At 39.7% G+C, this 17030-nt stretch overlaps 1 protein-coding gene across 4 annotated transcripts in view; it reads right to left on the bottom strand.

Moving 5' to 3' along the window:
• Positions 1-272: 272 nt before the first annotated feature.
• Positions 273-17030, bottom strand: part of gnaz (guanine nucleotide binding protein (G protein), alpha z polypeptide) — a 42489-nt gene continuing 25731 nt past the window's right edge. For all 4 annotated transcript variants that reach the window (XM_010877720.5, XM_010877721.5, XM_010877722.4 and 1 more), the window contains exon 3: positions 273-2247. In XM_010877720.5, the coding sequence (XP_010876022.1) occupies positions 1903-2247 (345 nt within the window). In that variant the 3' untranslated portion in view covers positions 273-1902. The remainder of the gene's footprint in view (positions 2248-17030) is intronic.

The following is a 17030-nucleotide window of genomic DNA, read 5'->3' as shown; positions in this document are numbered from 1 at the left end:
CAACACAATTTTCACCACATGAATCAGTTTAACCTAACTTAACTGAACTGCCAACACTGTGTGTGTTAATTATTTGTCCCTCCTGTGAAGTGCAACATGGTGGCCCAAAACTTTATATGGTTTTGGGCCACCATGTTGGCCCAAAACAGCTTCATCCATAGTTTCTGAAATTACCTTTGTAGAACCTATTCTTTTAACAATCGGAAACATAGAAGCAGATACTTCATACACCCACACTACCCATGACCACCAACACAAAACATTCTCCAAACAACCAGAATTTGCATAATTATTTTTATTTGTTATTACTGTTCTTTTTATAGTTCTGCTAAATTGGTAGTTTTTTGTTGAAGTGAACATCCTGTCAAGTAAAGTCCTTAGTTAAGCTGTTTGCACATCATCCTCTTTCTCTGAAAAGGCGAGGTTTGGAAAAGAGAAGTAGAATAGGGCTTCCTTTCTCTTCCTCTCTCTCTTTCACTAGCAGTATTCCAACTCAACCATTTATTCATTATTTGTTTGAACAAAGAGTGAACCGTACAGTATATTTACACATCATACCCACTTTATAACAATTTCCACGTAGATAAAGAAAGGAGGATTAAACTCATTTTTTTTTCTTCTCATATTGTTTTTTGCGGCCTTCAAACTTTTATTTCCTATAATCCTCCCCCGACCCACTTTATATTTTCATGTTGGGTTTGCAAAGAGCTTGTCATTGGTGTCATCATCATCACCACCACCTTTGTCATCATTATCATCATCTTTGTCATAATCTCAATTTATAGAAATCTTTCAATAAATTCCTCTTAGACAACAGCTGTACAATTGTACACAGTGTTTGACTTTTCTATATATTTTGGGAAATATATTAGTTAAATCTAAAAGAACAGAAAAAAAGAAAGAATGTATCAATATCCCAAAGTAACAAAATCATGCATGTTTAAATGTTTCTATCAATAAAAACCAAAAAGGTAACATTATTGATGGGATCTGTTTTTATTTACACTAAAATTGGCACTGTTTTAATGGAATTGGAATCTATGGACTATAGAGTGTAACACTCCTGGTGTCAGAGACCTGCTATAAAAGTCAGGTTTCACAAACACACTCATTTTAAAAATCAAAAAAATTTAAAAGAAGAAAAATAATAATAAGAAAAGAAATAACAAACAGATAATCTTTAAGAGCTATTCAGCCCTAAAAAAAATAGATACAGTGTTTGTAGAAAAAGACCCTTATCTTCAGCTTTTGAATGTGGCAGTTTTCTTCATTGGACGGAAACCCTGTAACATAAGTCCTGTCCTCCAAAGCACTTCCCAGGACCCCCGTGTGACTAATTATCTCCCTATAACCACCCAGGTAAACCAACTTGACTTGTTTTAATTCTTCTCATAAAGCAGCATTAATTGACTCAGGCAAATCAAACAACCCAAAAAGACAAACTTAATTTTGAAACTGCCAGTAAAGAACTCCTGCTCAATCCCAGGTTTGGCAGGCAGAGGGTTTGGGGTAGCCGTCTTCGTTTTCCAGTGTTTCCATGTCAAACAAGTGCTTGACAGTTGATCCCAAGTTCTTGTGTGTGAGCAAACATAAGAATGTGTGGGTATGCGTGTTTGTGTGTGTCTCTACATACTCATATATTCAGTGCAAACACATTTATGCTGACCTTGGGGAAATCCCATCTCGACCTTTGACCCTCAACTTTAATATTTGAAGCAGATCAGTTGAACCTATAGCCGGTCCCTAACAATCCCAAAAGCCCTCACTCCGCCTTGTAGTCTTCACCTTCCTTCCCCTCTTGAAAGAGACAGACAGGCGGGTCTTGGGTATACCGGGCCTGGTAACGAACCGGTCTTCTGCTGCCGCGCAGCCCGTTCTCCCCTCCCCACCCTACCCCCAGTCCTAGCACAGCCCGATGTACTTGAGATTGTTCTGGATGATCACGTCCGTGACGGCGTCAAACACAAACTGGATGTTGCTGGTGTCTGTGGCGCAGGTGAAGTGTGAGTAGATCTCCTTGGTCTCCTTGTTGCGGTTCAGGTCCTCGAACTGCCGCTGCACATAGACTGCCGCCTCCTCATAGGTGTTCTGACCTCTGTAGTCGGCGAAGCACACGGTCAGCGGAATGCGCTTGATCTTCTCAGCCAACAGGTCCTTCTTATTGAGAAAGAGGATGAGGGAGGTGTTGGTGAACCAGTTGTTGTTGCAGATGGAGTCAAAAAGACGCAGGCTCTCCGCCATACGACTCTGTAGAGGAGACAGAGAGGGTGAAAGACACAGAAAAGATGAGAAAGTGATGAACCTATAGTTGTCTGAGATGAGACACACAGCCGGCTGGCATATAGGTGAAAGAAGCTGTTGATGGGACGAAAATGTATTTCATCTGTAATCTTTTGGTATTGGGAATGCTTAACTCAGCTAAATCTTCCATGAAATAAAACAAATAATATCTCAATGAAAATGAAAACAGGACTTGACCCTTTAGGCCAAGTGTAGATGAAAGACTTTTGTGACTGTTGCTCTGCCTGTTAATGATCTATACTTGAGCAGCCAAAGGTGTGGTTTTTCTGTGTTGTGTAAACGGAGCCTATCAGACAAAGACCTTCACTTGAACTCTCATCCCCTAGGATTACAGAGCACATGTCTTCACTCTTTCAATTCTAGCTCAGCATGAGCAGAGAACATTGCCCACATGATAAGCAATAACAGAGTTACTGGAACTTTTCACAGTACAAGAAAACATCAAAGTCTTGTTTTTGAGGTCAGATCAGTATGGGTATGAAATTAATCTCTGTAATGTGCTACTCTAACTGTAACCATTTCCAGGAACAATTGTCGGTGTGAACGGATAGCAATCAGAATATTCATGATTGGCTGTGTAAAGATCTTAAGCCTAACGCGCTCAGGGACATCGTCAGTCTGTCAGTTGAAACCAGAAATGAAACAGAGATACAGTTTCTTTAATCTAGCTTAAAGAGGGATAAAACGTATCATTCACCTTTATGTTATTTGATTACTCAACCTGAATTTAGTTCATGAAACAAAAGAAAGTGGAGTGTAGTTTCTTTGAAAAGCCATTGCCAACTTTAGCCACAGCTAACAGAAAATCAATAGCATGTCAGAAAATTTCGAAAATCTTAAGTGAAAAATGTAAAAATCTATTTAATCTTAATCTCATTGCACTTTATTTGATAACTAAGAAAACAGACAAGCATGATCAGATAACACGTGGAGAGTAACTTGGTTAAAGATTTTAAACTTGGTCTGGTTTAGGAAGACATTATTCTAAGATCAAAAACCAATGTGAGGCCCTTACAAGAAAGATCATTGAAGCCCATGAGTCTTGGAGGGCTTACAAAGCAATGTCCAAGCAATTTGAAGAAAACTGTCCAACAGATCATCTACAGATGGAGAAAATTCCAACCTATTGCCAATCTACACAGGACAGGTTGTCCAACCAAATTCAGCAAAAGAGCTGACCGAAAGATGGTCTTACAAGTCTTGAAGAGCCCCAGGGTAACAACAACTTTAGAAGTGAATTCAATTTTTTAGCTGTAATAAAGTGTATTGGTGATGATTAGACATATACAGTGAGGGAAAACATTATTTGATCCCCTGCTGATTTTGTACGTTTGCCCACGGACAAAGAAATGATCAGTCTATAATTTTAATGGTAGGTTTATTTGAACAGTGAGAGACAGAATAACAACAAAAAAATCCAGAACTACACGTCAAAAAATGTATAAATTGATTTGCATTTTAATGAGTGAAATAAGTATTCAACCCCTCTCAATCAGAAAGATTTCTGTCAACCAGGTCTCTTTTATACAGGTAACAAGCTGAGATTAGGAGCACACTCTTAAAGGGATAAAAGACACTTGTCTACAGAAGCAATCAATCAATCAGATTCCAAACTCTCCACAATGGCCAAGACCAAACAGCTGTCCAAGGATGTCAGGGACAAGATTTTAGACCTACACATGGCTGGAATTGGCTACAAGACCATCACCAAGCAGCTTGGTGAGAGGGTGACAACAGTTGGTGTGATTATTCGCAAATGGAAGAAACACAAAAGAACTGTCAATCTCCCTCGTTCTGGGGATCCATGCAAGATCTCACCTTGTGAAGTTGCAATGATCATGAGAATGGTGAGGAATCAGCCCAGAACTACACAGGTGGATCTTGTCAATGATCTCAAGGCAGCTGGGACCATAGTCACCAAGAAAACAATTGGTAACACATTACGCTCTGAAGGACTGAAATCCTGCAGCGCCTGCAAGGTCCCCTGCTCAAGAAAGCACATGTACAGGCCTGTCTGAAGTTTGCCAATGAACATCTGAATGATTCAGAGGAGAACTGGGTGAAAGTTTTGTGGTCAGATGAGACCAAAATCGAGCTCTTTGACGTCAACTCAACTTCCTGTGTTTGGAGGAGGAGGAATGCTGCCTATGACCCCAAAAACACCATCCCCACCATCAAACATGGAGGTGGAAACATTATGCTTTGGGGGTGTTTTTCTGCTAAGGGGACAGGATAACTTCACATCAAAGGGACGATGGACGGGGTCATGTACCATCAAATCTTGGGTGAGAACCTCCTTCCCTCAGCCAGGGCATTGAAAATGGGTCATAGATGGGTATTCCAGCATGACAATGACCCAAAACACACGGACAAGGCAACAAAGGAGTGCCTCAAGAAGAAGCACATTAAGGTCCTGGAGTGGCCTAGCCAGTCTCCAGACCTTAATCCCATAGAAGATCTGTGGAGAGAGCTGAAAGTTCAAGTTGACAAACATAATGACTTGGAGATGTTCTGCAAAGAGGAGTGGGAAAAAATCCCTCCTGAGATGTGTGCAAACCTGGTGGCCAACTACAAGAAACGTCTGACCTCTGTGATAGCCAACAAGGGTTTTGCCACCAAGTACTAAGTCATGTTTTGCAGAGGGGTCGAATACTTATTTCACTCACATTAAAATGCAAATCAATGTATAACATTTCTGACATGCGTTTTTCTTGATTTTTTTGATGCTATTCGGTCTCTCACTGTTCAAATAAACCTACCAGTTTAATTATTGACTGATCATTTCTTTGCCAGTGGACAGACATACAAAATCAGAAACGGATCAAATAATTGTTTCCCTCATTGTATAAGAGTTGACATCCAAACCGGTCTCATACTTAGATTTGTACCATAAATGTAGGCATATATACAGTGGATATAAAGTCTACAGAGGGTGTGCACACTTATGCAATCCGGTTATTGTAAGATTTTTATTTGTTATTTTTCCCCCTCAAAGATTTCAGTTTGTTTTTCAATTGAATTGTTCATGTTATAGGTCACATTAATGAGGAAAAAGTTCTGACATGATTTATCTTTGTCTCATTCTTTTACATCAAAGGAACCTGGCATTTTAACAGGGGTGTGTAGACTTTTTATATCCACTGTAGCTGGGTGGCAATGAGGAGATTCACACTCTTTCCTCTACAGCATCTTCCCACACCACATTCACAACATTTCCATTGTTTGGTTCTCCCCAACACACACGTTATGCATTACTTTACCCAACTTCTGATGGATTTGCGAAATATGCATCTGTGCATGATTTTTGGGGTAATGTATGCTAGAGAAAAAACCCTTGGGCAGTAAAGCATAAACTAAGCCTAAACTGGGTGTAATCTGTGACAATAATGATGTAATGTCGAGAGGCTATACTGGCAAAGGGTGCCATGGTGTAGTGGTTAAAGACACAGCTGCTTATATGGGGGACCCAGGTTCTAATCCAATGAAAGCAACAACATTAATCACTTTTAATTGCAGGCCGGCTGAGCCAGGTTGGCCTGGTTCCTTTTCTGGTTTAATGTAATACCCAGTAAGGCCGAGATCCAAATTCAACCAGATCCGATTCTAAAACATCTCCAAGATGACGGGGAATTGGATCTTAATTGGTTTGGATATGTATCCTACCACAATTGATACAAAATATATAAAATGCATGCTTTATTCTCACAAGCCAGCCAAATTATTTTCACTTCTCCAGCATTGAGACATTAACATTTAATAGGCCTATGCATTTTATATTGTGGCCAGGTCTTTCTAATGCATGATTTACAGTTCACAGCTTGGTATTCTCATAATGACATATCATTTGAACATTTAAAATGTTAAGGCAAACAGAGAAGGAGTGTGTGGTGAAACACATAATACTTCTCTCTCCGGAATGCCTTCTACTAATTAGTGTGCATTATTTTATTTCACAGGACTTATGCTTGAGCACACAGAAAAAACCTAACTACCCTGTAGAGTTAATTCGAGCGCATTTTGGTATGTCTAGTAATTGTAATAACTCATCTTCAGAGCTGCAGCACTTCTGAAAGTAAACCTCACAGAACGTTGGTAGTGTTTAACATCCATTCTAAATGAATGACAATAGTTAAGATCCATTTGAAAAAAACTTTCCAATTCCTTTCCAACGTCTCTTCTCAATAAGATTAACCACGGCACCTTGGTGTGAGAAAGCAACATCTTCTCATCCCATACCTCCAGTAGAAACATCATGGAATAGGCTACCCAAGCATTTCTCCTTTGTGCAAATACACTGCTCAAAATAATTAAGGGAACACATAACCAACACAGTATAACACCAAGTCAATTAAACTTGAGGGATATCAATCTGTCCAGTTAGGAAGGATAAACGATTGTGAATCAATGTCACCTGTTTTGGTGCAAATGAAAATGACAACCCCCAAAAAGGGAATGGTTATGTAGGTGGTGGCCACAGACAATTGCTCTCTCATTATCCTTCCTGACTGATTCTTCTCTAGTTTTGCGTTTTGCAAGTGTCCTTGTCACTACTGGTAGCATGAGGCGGTACCTGCAGCCCATTCAGATTGCACAGGTAGTCCAGTTCCTCCAGGATGGCACATCCATACGTGCTGTCGCTAGAAGGTTTGCTGTGTCTCCCAGTACAGTCTCAAGGACATCAACACAGCAGCAGGACCAGTGTCTGCTCCTTTGTGCAAGGTGGAACAGGAGGAGCACTGTCAGAGCCCTACAAAATGACCTCCAGCGGGCTATTGGTGTGCTTGTTTCAGACCAAACTGTCCACGTGCTAGCCAACAGTACCCTGACGGCTGTTAGGTACTGGGATGAAATCCTTAGACCCATTGTCAGAACTTACGCTAATACAGTATGCCCTGGGTTCCTCCTTGTGCAGGACAATGCCTGGCCTCATGTGGCCAGAGTGTGTAGGCAGTTCCTGGATGATGAAGGCATTGATGCCATTGACTGGCATCCATGTTCCCCAGACCTGAGTCCAATTGAAAACCTCTGGGATGTTATGTATTGTATATCTGACACCGCCAGTAGCGCCAGGAGCTCAGAGATCCAGGTGTGAGTTTGAATCTAGCCCTTCCATTGATCCTTTTTACGTCATTTTGTTCTCAACGAATTACACAATGTACAATAAAGATGTTTAATATATTTCCTTCATCAAGACTGAAGACTTCATTTATTTGAGCAGTGTATATGTCTCAGGCTCAGTGTCCCAAGCTTGTTTAAACATTGGATGAGCCACCCTTTTTAGTCTGCTTGAAAACTATTTTGGATTAGATTTAGTTTTGGTATAATAGAGGCTTTCAGAGATTTAATTAAAGCCCTCATATTTAATCATATTTAATCTGGTTTCTACCCAACTCATATTAATTTAATAAATATGCCTCATTTTCTTTGTCTGGTTTACCATTCCAAATAAAGCAATTCACTTGGTGTAGGTATTGCCATGAACAAATTAGTGAATTGTGAGATCACCAGGGTGTTGACCAAGGCAACTTTAGTATAACTAGTTAGAAGCAGTCTTTTCCTATCTTCTTCTTATCTATTTGCAAGATTAGTAATGTGTATACCAAGGACATCCACTTCCCCATCAGCCCATTCAACAGGAAGACCACATGTCAGTTTAAAGCTTTTACAATTTAATGATCCAATACGAAATATAGTGCACTCATCATAATTGGGTTTTAGTCCAGGCAAATGTTATCTGGGTCCCAAATGAGATAGCACAGTGATTAAATCTTTTGACTTTTGGAGTCCATCTGCATAGATGGAGACCATTGTTTTTATCCCCTGGATTTCTAAACACTTGTGATGTTATTATTTGTTCTGATTTTAATAGCTTATTTTTCAATGGGTATAATGAATGAATATGGAAACAATGGACATCCTTGTTTTATACCTCTTGATAGATTGCCATTATTTCTAGTTCTACATCTGGGGATGCTATATGACACCTTCATCCAGTGTGTGACAGATGCACTAAAATAATGGTCCAAGAAATGTCCTTGTTGCCAGAAGGAAAACATTTTTTTTTGTTCATTACAATGACATCAAATTGATTAGAAATACAGTGGAGACATTGTCAATGTTTTAAATGACTATTGTAGCTGGAAACAGCTGATTTATTAGATTCCTTTTAAATTTCAAAAATCAGCTAAATCATTGCAATTATAGCTTGCTTTACTAAAGTCATAGCTTACCAAACCAATAGGAAGTATGTTTAGTGTAATTAATGTATTTAAGACTAAAACACTTAAATGCTCATGGATTTTCAAATATCCTGTGCCGATACTGCTCATACCGGTTATCATTTGCTGTTTAGACATCATTAGTAGAGCCAGGGTATGATAGTATTTTTGGAGCATAATAAATTAAGCAATATTAATTCTTGTGGTTCTTAATTGTTCGCCACCAACCAAACCCCATTTGTTTGGGCTGCTTCAGAGTTGTCAGCTGTGCATTATCCAAAACCCTAGGATAACATTTTTTCCAAATTCCTGAATGGGAGCCAGTTCTGTTAGCAGATATTCAAGAAAGATATAGCCATGAGGGCCAAAGTCATAACTTTCAAGATCATATGCTTTCAAAATGCTTGTTGTTTTGGATGTTTGTGTCAGCATAATAAATTAAGCAATATTAAATATTGTGGTTCTTAATTATTTGCCACTAGACCAAGCCCCATTTGTTCAGGCAGCCTAAGAGTTGTTAGCGGTGCATTATCAAAACCCCAGCATAAGATATTTTCCAAATTCTTGAATGGGAGCCAGTTCTGTTAGCAGAAATATATAGCCATGAGAGCCAAAGTCATAACTTCCATGATCAAATGCTCCAAAAAAGGTTTTTATTGAGGATGTTTGTGTTTCAACTCAAAATGCTGAATCAAAAAATTGAAAGATACCTAAATCAGTCTGACATACTGAAAAAGTATTCACAAATTACTTAGTAAAGCTAAACAGTATATTGAAGTAGAACAAGGAAACAGTTGTTCATCATTAACTGCCCGACCCTGTTCCTAGAGAGCTATCATCCTGTAGGTTTTCTCTCCAACCCTAATTGAACACACCTGATTCTAATAATTAGCTTGATGGAAAGCTAAGTCAGGTTAGTCACAAATGGGGTTGCAGAGAAAGGATGATGGATCTCTTGGAACAGGGTTGGGCAGCCCTGCAGTAAATCATATGGTCGTATGAAGCTTGAGCATAAGGTAGCACTGAGCAGTTGGTGCAACCTAGTGTGACAAGATTAGCAGTCTGACTGACAAAGGACAGATGTAGCTGCATCTGTAATGAATGATGCCCCTACCAGTACAATACTATTAACAAAAACATGTGGCCTGATATAGATGATATTCCAGTTAAAGACCCTCGTACAAAAATAATGAACTTTAGACTCACAGCAAGAATGTGCCTTTGTGTGAAAAGGAGTGTGTGTGAGGGTGTGTGTGTGTGAGGGTGGGAGGGAGGGAGGGAGGGAAAGTGAGAGAGATATGGGTGGGGCTGGAAGAGCTGCAGGCATGTGGTGTGTATCTAGTACCTTGTGACTGAGGGAGGAGTTCAGTTCGAAGACTGAGATGCTGTTTAAAAGGTTACTCAAAACATCATGGCGCTCTGAGCAAATCACAAGATCTGCTCAGAAAGAGAAAGGACAGAAACAACAAAACATAGGAATTTAAAGATTTTAATAACAGTTTAAAAAGATGGTGGTAATGCATAACGTGATGGTGTCAAACATATGGCCCACGGGCCAGATCCACAAGGGAATCAATCCGGCCCACTATGCATAAACACATTTCGCGGGTGTGGTAACAAAATCAACTGACTTGAGAAATCTTCAGAGCTACTACTGGACCTCTTTGAAAGCCAAATGCATACATGCATACCTTCGACACCCCTGGGACAGAGTCTATATTTCCCCCAGTTTGCTGTCTCAATCAAATATCAGGACATGTAGTGTTGTTCAATGTTAAACAAATAAATAAAATAAATAAACTCAGATATCTTTCCAGTGTTTATCTCTGGCCTAGTGGAGAATACACAGACTAGTTGTGGATCTAAAAGAGTTCTGTGGAAACAGGGACCAGTGCAGGCTCTTCTGTCTGGCATAACAATAAGAGGGACCAGTGCAGGCTCTTCTGTCTGGCATAACAATAAGAGGGACCAGTGCAGGCTCTTCTGTCTGGCATAACAATAAGAGGGACCAGTGCAGGCTCTTCTGTCTGGCATAACAATAAGAGGGACCAGTGCAGGCTCTTCTGTCTGGCATAACAATAAGAGGGACCAGTGCAGGCTCTTCTGTCTGGCATAACAATAAGAGGGACCAGTGCAGGCTCTTCTGTCTGGCATAACAATAAGAGGGACCAGTGCAGGCTCTTCTGTCTGGCATAACAATAAGAGGGACCAGTGCAGGCTCTTCTCTCTGGCATAACAGTAAGAGGGACCAGTGCAGGCTCTTCTCTTCCTTAGGATCTGAACTCATGGTACTGAGGAGTGTACACTAAAGGTCACAGCCAGTAGCTCCCCTCTCCATGTGTTCTACAACAGGGTGTCGACAACAGATCCCTGCTGCATGGAGAGGAAGGCAGCAGGAACAACTGTGCTTTGGGACTCCCTATCCTCCTCCTGCCCACCATCACTGCTGTAGTTCCAGCTTCACTGAGCGGGAGAGAGGGGGAAGGAGGGGAAAGGTGACGGGATCCCAGGACACAGCATGAAGCTCTCGCTCTCTCCTCCCCGACCCTGACACACTCCCTCCCGGTGGCCTCCCAGCAGCACCCCCCCCCCGACCCCCCCCCCGCCCTCCCTGAGCACTCTAGACACATAAGTCTTAATTAAGCTTGAGTTATAATGAGGAGGTTCAATCCCGTGTTAATGCTTTGTTTCCAGTGAATACCAATCACTGGAGTGAGTGAGGAGCAATCCCTGTATAATTCAATTCAGTATGGTTTGATTCAAACAGCACTACCTTATAACTACCAGAGTCTTAAACAAAAGGCTCTCTATGCACACTACGCTATTAATCAAGGTAATTTATCTTTCTCTCTGTTTTGTAATGCTACCTGAATACTTGGATTCTCCCTCCCAATCACCAGATATTGTGTAAATGTGTATATCTCTCTTCACCAGATATTGTGTAAATGTATATATATGTCTCTTCACCAGATATTGTGTAAATGTATATACATCTCTTCATCAGATATTGTGTAAATGTATATACATCTCTTCATCAGATATTGTGTAAATGTATATACGTCTCTTCATCAGATATTGTGTAGCTGTGTACACATTTCCTTTCTCCACCCCACCCTGTCTCTTATCTGTGTTCTCTCTCACAATGCTTCTGCTCATGGCAACCTCATTCAATCAAAAGCTCTGGGCTCTTCCAGATTCAATTAAATGTGCAGACTACAAACAACATTTAATTCCAGTCTAAATTGAATTCAAGAAGCTTCCATGATTAATCTTAGTATATTCAATATTTTACTGTCATTGATGTCCCCATAGACTGTCCATAACATATTAAATTGTGTTTTACAATGTATACTTAGGCCAAAGACCCTAAAGTCTAACTCTCATGAATACTACTGGTTGCTAGACACCATTATCATTTACAGCCACAGTGTTGGGTTACAGCACAGAGTACTTCACTGAATTGTTTTACATGTATGTTTGGAAAGATTCATTTCAGAAAGTCTTTACATGGATTTTAAGAGAAAGACCAGTTTAAGTTTTAAATGTAATTTTTTTTTAATGTCTTGTCAATTATTTGCATAGTTAGTACTTCTGTTGGTAAACTGAAAATAGTCCTACTCTGTATTCCTGTCAGCTGTAAAATTGTTTTAAATATGTAAATATGTTAAAATCATGCTTTAATACCTATACACACATATTGTTGTATGTATTGTAATATGTATTGTAAGCATACCCCTTGGAAACATTTTCTTTATAATTATTTGGCCATGTACACTTCTTATCACTATTAACAGACATTGGCAACGTAATTCAAAAAATGTAATTAAAGACTATACTTTGCGATTGTGTATTCATAAAAATCTACAGAAATGCTAATTAATTGCACAGTAAAAACAAGTACACACCTATCTATAAATGCTGGTGTTGCATGCTTTGACTGAAGTAACTTAATTTAGCTGCTTCTTGTAAATGTCTGTCAATCTCTTACATCGCCTGAGAGGAATTTCTGCCTATTTTCCTTTACAGTACTGCTTCAGACAGATGGCCTCACATTCTCCTCAAGAATTCTCTGCTATAATATGGAATTCATGGTGACCCAATGATGGTAAGTTGGCCAGGCTCTGTGGCATTAAAGCAGCCCCAAAACGTAATGCAACCAGCTCAAAGCTTTAAGGTTGGTATAAAGGTTCTTCTGTTCAAAGGCAGTGTTTCGATTTCATCAAACATGGGCATCTGGCATTGCGGCCAAACAACAACATTTTTTACTCATTTGTCCAGAGCAAATTGTTCCAGGAGTCTTTACCCAGGTGTTCTCTGGCAAACATCAGTAGTGTCTTGTCCATTTTTAAAGCAAAGGCTTCTTCCTTCCTGCCCACCCACGTACAGTAGGCCAAGTTTGTGGAGTCTGTTTCTGACAGTTCTCATGTACTTCAACATTGTGGCAAGAGAGGCCTTTAGATCCCTTGATGTTAACCTCAGGTTCTAAGAGACTTCTATGACCATCTTTTGGTCAGCTTTTGTCTTGAATTTTGTAGGATGACTTGTTCTATGTAGATTGCCAGCGACCATTTGTACATGATCTGTTAGACAGTGGAATGATGTCATTTGAATTGCTTGGAAACAGATTTGTAACCGCTCCCAGACTCATGGGCACCAATCTTTCTTCTGAGGGCCTCAGCTATTTATATCAGGTATTTTGATTTTGGCATGATTTGTCACCACACACAACCAAACCAGACCAGAGTTTCAAATATTTATCAAAGGTTGGACCTTCCCAAGTTACACACCAATGATCATTTGCATCCTTTTTATTTTAATTTTAACTATTTTAAGCAATGGCAAATGTAGGGATGTACTAACTTTCTTTGCAGAAGGAAATTCTATTTCTCTTTATTTTCATTGCATAAGTGGTTTATTCGTTTTGTGTGAATTGATAAATTGGTTACTTTAATCAATTAATGTGGGTTGGAATTTTGCTCAACTATCCAAATATGTGATCAAGTTAAGAAAAAGACAACTTTCCATGGGTTGTTCACATGACTGTATATAGTATTACATCTGTTGCTGGTATGCCCTAAACAATTTAGTGGCCTATTTAGTGATTTGTTGTAAGTTAATCATTGCACATCACACAATGTACAATGTTCTAACTTTGCCGTTTACCTTCTGCGTTTACATCATGTTGCTGAATCTACCTAGAATGATTACATCCAGGATAAAATGAACAATTATTCTTCCATTGCTGGTTCAGGGATTCCATCTAGCAAGATTCTGGTCACTGGTTAGATGCTGTAACATCCAAGCCAGAGTTACCTTGACTGATCAAACCATCCTTTCAGCCAAAACTCCAACACACCCCAATACAGTTGTGGTTGGTACAACATATTCTGATTACAGTGGACCAATTAACCTTTTTTCTCAATTTTTATTCACTCCTAATTCCTTGAAGTCCAGTTTGCAATAGTGGCCTTATTACAACAACTCCAAAGCAGGTTAAGCAGCGTCAGAGTTTGATAAATGTGTCCACTGATGCAGATCTCACAATGATATGCTGTGTCTTATCATACTGCAAATCATCAGATTGTAGTTGTTCTTATTAAAGTGACTAAAGTTACCAAATATTAGTTAAAAATGCAATATTACTCAGTTTCAAAATGAACATCAAAACAGTAGTCTAAATATGATGTAAATAAGTATAAAGAAAACATTTCAGCTGCAGACAAGGAGGCTGGGTAATATGCACAAAATAGTAATGCTTTCTTCAAGAGATTATATTAAATGTATAACATATTCTGTGTTTGAAGTATTTTATTTGACTTTGTATTATACTTGTAATACAGTTGTATTACATTAGAATGTGTATTTTTCCCTTGGGGTGCTTCATTTTGTAAAATTATGACAATATTTCTTACTTTGTATTCTTACACTCCATATTTGGGGATGTTAAATCTGTTGAGAAGTGTGGTCCTATTCTGGATTCTCTCTGGAGTCACTGGACACTTTAAATTAAAGTCTCTGCTATGTCTATTGGGCTTAGAGTGCAATCACAGGTCACACTAACAGCTCTGTGAAATGTCCACTGTGCACGCCACTACAACCAGAAAGCCCTTGTGCTTTGTATTCACCTCACGTGCAAACAATGTGCAATTCGGTTGTTTAGCCCTTCCTTCTGCATATAACAGTTTAATCATTCACACACACCCATGCAGATAGAACACACACTCATTCTGTATAAATATACATGACTATCTACATATGTACATATATATATGCAAATATACATATATGTATATATACAATATACACATACACACAGACAGACAGATACACACACTCTCTAAGTCACAGCTTACCGTCAACAGCCCAGGATTAGTCGTTTGACTGGCCTGTTGCTAGGCAACTGAAGCCATGGCAACAGGTTCATAATGAAGACACGGATGGGACAGAGAAAATGCATCAGGAAATGGTTTGGTGGTCAAAATGTTTTGCTCTACTGTAATTGTTCCTGTGTAACATGGCCAGCAAGTGATCTAGTAATTCATGCTGCGGTGGAGTGAGGAAGTCCAATTCCAATTCATCGTTCCACGTACACAGCATACATGATTCTGTCTATTTGTTTATTTCTGGTTTCTCAGGTGAGGATGGGCTCAACTTGCTATTGTTCAACCTTCTTTTTTTATGTTTCATGTTTCACAGTCAAAAAGCATAGTGTCCACCAAGCATCCGCCTGTGCCAAACTATCCCTTCAATTACCCCTGGATCTTTTCTATCCAGTCGCTGAAAATTAAATCTCTAGGTAGAGAGCCCTCTGCCTACACTCTCCCCTTGATCAATCTCATTCCACAACCAAGCAAAGAACAATTCCCTGTCTATCCTCTGGTTACGTAATTGTCTTCATCATTGTTGTGTTAATGGTTGGTCTGAGTAAGTATCAGTGTGCCTCGGCACAAAATAAGACTATTTATACATTCAAAATCAGCCAATTACTCGAAGGATGTTAAAACCGTTCTGAAATATTGCTTAAGGTCACCATTGCACCTCAGCTCTTAGTCTTCTCCCGCTGCTGCACGGATTAACGACAGTCCCAAAAGAGGCTGTACTGTACATAGACCATCTAGGATGTATGACCACTGACAAAAACAACTAATCAGTTTTCACAGATATTCCATCAAAGATACACTCTTAAAAAAGGTTCCTTCAGTAGCATTTAGGGGTCCTTCCCACTGAATTTGTGGGGACACCCCATGGTTGTTCAAGGAAAGGAAGCAAGAACTTACTATTTCAAAAAGGGGATTCTCCCCTTAAAAGACAGTTCCCCTCTGATGCACACTCTAAACTAGAAACATATCACATTTTGTCCTACCAAATGATCCATAAGCCTCTTTCTGATCAATCCCCTTTCTGTTGCTCTGTTTGAGTAGAGAGACAGTTATCTGAGATTGAGTGGCATCGACTCCATCAGTGGGGATATGGGTGGAGCTGTGAGAGATAGGATGTGGGCCATCCACTGAGCATCTGGGCCAGCTATAATGCGTTGAGCACTCGTTGAATAATCTAATTCAGTCTCACCCCTTTCTCTCAAAGTCCCTCCCTGGCAGTCTCTGACTTCCACTCTGACTTATTGCCTCTGCCTCACTCCATGTTGATCCCTGGCTATCTTCAGACACATTCCCATCTGGCTTCTAGGATTTAGGAGACATATTGACTCATAATGCTACCTGGGGTTTAAGTGTCCATTGAATTTTGTGGGGGTGTGATCCAGTATGCGCACATGTGGGAAGCAGATGTCCACACTGCAGAAATCACACCAAACACTCCAGACTGGGGGGTTATGTATTATGGAGGACTAAATGTGCCATATCATTAAATAAATTAATACATAAATACACATTTGCATTTCAAAAGTAATAGGGTTTGGGACTTTAAATATTTCCATGATGTGCATTGCATCACAACTGTAATAGGGGGCTAGGAATTGTAATTAGGTTGAGCTGTTCTGATTGGACTGCAGTGTTGTACGCTGAGAACACTATGATTACACACTTGACAGCCACCTAACAATGAAGTTCAAATGTGAGCTGTGAATCTCACACACAAATATGTTTTTATCCATAACTTTTAGGGAAAAACTTACAGCTGGGCATAGGTGTTAACATTTTATTTTACCACACATGGTTACTTGAAGGTTTAGGCATCCGGGGCAAGGACACATACAGTATAGGCATAAATATTATTGTCAAAGGTCAAGGTTAGGGTCAGCAGAATTTCTGGGCTTCGGTCAGGTTATTTTGCACCCAAACCAAATAATGTTTTTAAATGCACTACTTCATATTGCACTGATTGGACCAGTAAAACGATTACTACCTCCACACACAATGGGTTGAAAAAGCATCCCGCGGTAAAGGGCTGTGTTATCACATCAACAGACGTTTCACTGATAAGGCCCCAATCAGCTGTGCCTGCCAACTACACCTGGAGCGGAGTTCATAAATCATGTTCACCATCTGAGGC

The sequence above is a fragment of the Esox lucius genome, chromosome 14 (genome assembly GCF_011004845.1).
Source record: "Esox lucius isolate fEsoLuc1 chromosome 14, fEsoLuc1.pri, whole genome shotgun sequence".
NCBI classification, from domain to species: Eukaryota; Metazoa; Chordata; class Actinopteri; order Esociformes; family Esocidae; genus Esox; species Esox lucius.
The sequence above is the reverse complement of the archived record's forward strand: the minus strand, read 5'-3'. Positions and strand labels throughout refer to the sequence as shown.